Source organism: Rhinolophus sinicus, linkage group LG02 (assembly GCF_036562045.2).
Source record: "Rhinolophus sinicus isolate RSC01 linkage group LG02, ASM3656204v1, whole genome shotgun sequence".
NCBI lineage: Eukaryota > Metazoa > Chordata > Mammalia > Chiroptera > Rhinolophidae > Rhinolophus > Rhinolophus sinicus.
The window spans coordinates 159,279,747-159,285,746 of NC_133752.1; the positions used below are offsets into that span (position 1 = coordinate 159,279,747).

Genomic DNA, 6,000 nt, shown 5'->3' on the forward strand with positions numbered 1-6,000 from the left:
CACATACAAAAGTCCATTGCATTCCTATATACTAACAATGAAATCTCAGAAAAAGAAATAAAAAAACAATTCCTTTTGTAACTGCAACAAAAAGAATAAAATACCCAGGAATAAATTTAACCAAAGGTGTGAAAGACCTATATGCTGAAAACTATAAGACTTTTTAAAAAGAAACTGAAGAAGACACAAAGAAATGGAAAGACATTCCATGCTCATGGATTGGAAGAATCAACATAGTTAAAATGGCCATATTACCCAAAGCAATATACAGATTTAATGCAATCCCCATCAAAATCCCAATGGCATTTTTAAAGAAATAGAACAAAAAAATCATCAGATTTGTTTAAAACCACAAAAGACCCCAAATAGAGAAAGCAATCTTTAGAAAAAAGAACAATGCTGGAGGAATCACACTCCCTGACTTTAGCTTGTATTACAGGGCAACAATAATCAAAACAGCATGGTATTGGCAGAAAAACAGACATATAGACCAATGGAATAGAATTGAGAACCCAGAAATAAAACCACATAAATATGGACAGATAATTTTTGACAAAGAAGCAAAAAACACAATGGAGAAAAGACAGCCTCTTCAATGAAATGGTGCTGGGAGAATTGGAAAATCATGTGGAAAAGAATGAAACTGGACTGCTGTCTGTCACCATGTATCAAAATGAATTCAAAATGGATCAAAGACCAAAGCATAAGACCTGAAACAATAAACTGCATAGAAGAAAACATAGGTACTAAACTTATGGACCTTGGGTTCAAAGAGCATTTTACGAATTTGACTCCAAAGGCAAGGGAAGTAAAAGCTGAAATAAATGAATGGGACTATGTCAAACTTAAAAGCTTCTGCACAGCAAAAGAAACCATCGACAAAATAAAGAGGCAACCAACTGAATGGGAAAGATTTTTGCAAATAGTGCCTCCGATAAGGGGCTAATATCCAAAATATACAAGGAACTCACACAACTCAACAACAAAAAAACAACCTGAAGAGACATTTCTCCAAAGAGGACATACAAATGGCCAATCCACATATGAAAAAATGCTCAATATCACTAATCATCAGCGAAATGCAAATAAAAACCACAATGAGATATCACCGCACCCCAGTTAGAATGGCTGTCATCAACAAGACAAATAGTAACAAGTGTTGGAGAGGCTGTGGAGAAAAAGGAACCCTCATGCACTGTTGGTGGGAATGCAGACTGGTGCAGCCATTATGGAAGGCAGTGTGGAGGTTCCTCAAAAAATTAAGAATAGAATTACCATATGACCCAGCAATCCCTCCCCTGGGTATCTACCCAAAAAATCTGAAAACATTTATACATAGAGACATGTGTGCTCCAATGTTCATTGCAGCTTTATTTACGGTGGCCAAGACATGGAAACAACCAAAATGTCCTTCGATAGATGAATGGATAAAGAAGTTGTGGTATATATACACAATGGAATACTATTCGGCGGTAAGAAAAGATGATATAGGAACATTTGTGACAACATGGATGGATCTTGAGATTATAATGCTAAGCGAAATAAGTCAGACAGAAAAAGTAGAGAACCACATGATTTCACTGATATGTGGTATATAAAACTGAAAACAACAAAAAAACAAGACAAACAAATGAAGAAACAAAAACTCATAGACATAGACAATAGTTTAGTGGTTACCAGAGGGTAAGGGGGGCACGGAGGTTCTAGAAGAGGGTAAAGGGGGTCAAATATATGGTGATGGAAATAGAACTGACTCTGGGTGGTGAACACACATTGTGAGATATAGATGATGTATTACAGAATTGTACATCTGAAATCTATGTAACTTTACTAACAATTGTCATCCCAATAAACGAATTTAAAAAAATGTATTACAGTAAGACACATTGCCATTAATACCCCTCAAAATACCCCTTGCTTCGAACACACTTATCCCATCATTCTTGACACTTTCTGAAGCAGTTCTGGAAGTCCTCTTTCATGTCTTTAGTTGTGCTGTTGTGGCTGCTTCAATGACCTAAATGAATTCAAAACGTTTACCTTTCATGGTTATTTTAACTTTGAATAAGAGTCAGAAGGCTCACAATGACAGATGCAGTGAATATGGTGGATGAGGACACACGTAATGTTTTTATTTGACAGAAATTGCTATATGCCAGAAGCGATGTGTGACACGGAGCCTTTCTGTTGTGATCAACAAATATGGTGACTGCTGCTGCTGTGTGCCACCAGATAGAAAAGCAGGGATCTTTAATACGGGTGCATTGAACCTTAGTAACTGTGTGACAAGCTTCAATTTGTTTGGTGCAGTCAGTAGGGTGTGAGCTACGGTTGAGAGGTGTGTTTTAAAGTGTGCCATGAATCATCCTCCATCATGACAACACTCCATGTCACACATCACTTCTGGTATACGGCAATTTCTGTCAAATAAAAACATTACGGTGTGTCCTCATCCACCTTATTCACCGGATGTGGAACCGTAAGACTTGTGGCTCTTTCCTGAAGTCAAAATGATTCAGGACATGGAGGCAGCCCTGACAGTGCAACTAAAAACATTCACAAAGGCAATTTCCAGAACTGTTTCAAAAAGTAGCAAGAACGATGGGATAAGTATGTTGGAAGCGAGGGGTATTATTTTGAGGAGGATTAATGGTAATGTGTCTTTTACTGTAATAATTTGTTTTTATTTAAACATTCACCATCTTTTTTGATCACACCTAATATATGGAAAGTTTCCAGTCTACAGCTACAAAACACCTTGAAAATACCACCAAAGAAGATTTGATTTATATCATCTCCTCTGATTCCATTTACAAAACAGGTTTTGATGATAAAAGTCTCAGTGTTTTAAAGTATTATCTTGTTTCAGTGAACAATATTTACTCAAAATATTTATAGAGCACCTACTACATACCACAGTCTGTTCCATGGGCAAGGAATAGGACCACAGAAGTGAACAAAATATTCTCAATAAAAACATTACTCATAATTTGTTATATGTTGATGATTGAGAGTTGCCAATCATTAGAAATATTAAGAGTTACAAATACCACAATATGTGTAGGCAGAACTGAACAGAATCTATACATACCTTATAGCAGACCAAGGAAATTTGTTTCTGAAGTAATTTCTATTGCTTTAACTATTTAAAAGCACACAGTACAGGATGTCTATGGTTTCCACGGTTTCGTGTTTGGAAATACATGTAGCATTTTAAACATTAAGTTCCCTGTCATAATACTTATACTGTACACTTTAATTTTGTAGCAAGATGTAGCGATGCACCTCATGGAAAATGATCGGGAACCGTCCCCTTCTCAATAGAAATAAATGACCATCAAGAAATGAAAGGACTTAAAATAATTATACTAAGTAGTAATTAATCCCTAGCATCTCTGAACTCTGATCAAAGTCCTATGATTCCTCTTCAACCAAGAAAAGCAGCAAGCAGAGAAAATGGAACTTATACTTCTGTCACTCTAGAAATAACATTATTTCTTCAACATTTCTACATACAAGAAATTATGATGTCTTAAGACACCCAACATGGAAAGAAAGACAAGAGAACCTTGACGTTCAGTTTAGATGGAAGACAAAAACTACAGCCTACACAAAAAACTGGGATGTTCCTTCCAAATACCCAGGTCCAAGTGGTTTGAAGGTATTTTGGTTTTTAACTGATTTGGCGTTCGCCAAACCTTGGCGATTACACTGCAGAAAAACACTCAGGTGCTACACAGTAGCGGCCTTTTCAGCCCCCACCGCGCGATTCCAAGAGAAGGAAGGAAATAAAACACCCAGCCGCCCTGAAACCAACCAAGAAGGGGCTAGCAGGCCCACCACGAGCCAGGGCGACCCGCGTGCCCGGCGCGACCCCCAGGTGCCCTTGGAAGCAGCGGCCTGCGGGGAAAACCGCGCCCGGTCCCCACGGACTCCAGTTCCGCCCGCCGGGCCGTCCTTCCCCCACCCCGCCCCTGGGACCCGCCAGGCCCGCCGCGCCGGCTCCGCCCCTCGCCTCCCGGCCAGGCCCCGATTCCCAGCCCTGATGCAACGCAGCCCGGGGCAGCAGACGCGGCAGAGCCCGGGGAACCCCGGGGCCCCAAGCAGCGTCCTCCTGCCACAGGCCGCAAAGCCTGGCCCGAGAGCGTGCGCTCCCGCAGCCCCGACCAGGCCCGTGCCCCGGGCTCTGGCCTTGGCAGACGTCGCCCTCGTCTCTCACCTGCGTTCCCACCACGACGATCTGAGGCAACTGGATGATATCGGCGCCCACAGTGTTGAAGACGTCCTGGAGCTTGTTGATAACAGGAATTAGCGCCTCCATAACTCCGAAAACACAGGACCCCCGCTCGGCCGGCCGCGGCAATGAATGGGGCCGCGGCCCAGAGTCCGCCTCCTTCCTCCTCTCCTCCGCCTTTTCCTCGGGAGCCGGCACCCATTGGACCCTGCCCTGCCGCTACCTGCCCCCTCCCAGCAGGCCGTGCGCTAAGAGGGCGGTGGCGAGAAACAAAGCCTGCCGGGAGTTGTAGTTCTGGAGCGGAGGAAAGCCAGGGCCTACGGCTCCCAGAAGGCTTCGCGGCGAGGGCGGACCCCGAGCCGGGAGTGGGGAGTGCTTGGGAATGGGTGTCTCCCTGGCTCTTGTCAAAAGACTAGGGAGCGAGGCTCGGATTGTAGGAAGAAACTCATACATTTATGACTGTCCTTGAGGCGTATTGGGTGGGAAAATCCCGAACATGTGTTAAGTACAACAGAGTCTCTTGATTATCTAAGCTCTAAGGTGTCACTTCCTTATGAGGACGCTTTCGCAATAAGGGTAGGTTGGAAAGGCTTAAACAGCCCATAGCCTCAGACAGCCCAGCCAGGTGCAAAAAGTCTGTAGGCTGATAGTAGAAGGCATGGGGTACTATTTTACAATAATACAAAACCAACCGAGGTTAGAAGATGCGGGTTCTCGGGCATTTTTGTAAAAACGTGTTCAAAAAGAATCTTAAAAGTGTCAGAGTTTAGAGGGGAGACTTTTCTATAGTCTGTATAAAATGTTACTTGCTGTGGCCTGATTCCGGCAAAGTGGAGATCTGATAACTGCCTTTCTAGCATTTTGCTAAGTGTGCCTACTGTTCTGTTCCTAAATGTTGTTTTTCTTTTTAGACAGATAGTATCTCTCTTCTATGCCAAACCTCCAAGGTTTTCTATCTCAAAGTTTAAAAAAAAAAAGTGACATTTGAGCAAAGATCTAAAGTAAGTGAGGAGAAAACCCCCTTCCCTACTTTATTTTTCTCCATGGCATTTATGCCCATCTAACATGCTACACATTGAACTTGTTTATTCTCTGCTTTTGCTAGATTATCAGCTCCTAGATGCCAGGGACTTTTAACTGTTTGATTCATTGATGAATCCTTAGTCCTTAGAAAGTGACAAACAAGAAAGTCTCAATCTCAGTCCCCTCTGAGTTTACAATCTAACTGAGGACCATTATAAAGAAGTGGGTAAAGTCCTATGGTTGCATGTATTATGGACCACACAATAGGAGTTTTTCTAGCCTGAGGGGCAGGAGTGAAAGTTCAAGCAAGACTTCCTAGAACTCACTAGATTTAATCTCCATGAGGGCAAGGCCCACCAGCAGTAGAGCAAGTTGTGCACTATACAACTTTAGTGGGTATACCATTCACCAGCACAGCCTCACACAGTAGCCCTGGGGAACAAGCTTGAATTGTTTAGCAGGGCACATGGTATGTACTCAATAAATATTTTTGAACAAATGAATGAACTGTCATCTAAGCTAAGACCTGAAGGTCCACTAATGGTGTTTTGGCATCATACCAAGCTTCATGAACGTTCCCTGCTCTTTGATTCTTTTTAAAAACAAAAATTTCAGAGACAAAGTGGGGGAAAATTTCAAAACTCCAAAAAAACAGAGAGCAGACAAAAGAGAGGGGATAGGTTCATGGTGAACTTCCATGGGTATAACCAGTGACTGTTTCATAGGGGCACGTACCCTGGGGC

The 6,000-nt window shown here is 42.3% G+C and overlaps 1 protein-coding gene across 8 annotated transcripts in view; it reads right to left on the reverse strand.

Moving 5' to 3' along the window:
- The window catches only part of DNM1L (dynamin 1 like), a 41,319-nt gene extending 36,865 nt beyond the window's left edge, over positions 1 to 4,454 (reverse strand). For 4 of the 8 annotated variants that reach the window (XM_019736645.2, XM_019736638.2, XM_019736612.2 and 1 more), the window contains exon 1: positions 4,220 to 4,439. In XM_019736645.2, the coding sequence (XP_019592204.1) occupies positions 4,220 to 4,321 (102 nt within the window). In that variant the 5' untranslated portion in view covers positions 4,322 to 4,439. Of the gene's footprint in view, positions 1 to 4,219 lie in introns of all 8 variants that reach the window. The other 4 variants (XM_019736597.2, XM_019736587.2, XM_019736626.2 and 1 more) reach the window with 3 other exon arrangements.
- Between the last annotated feature and the right edge of the window lie 1,546 nt (positions 4,455 to 6,000).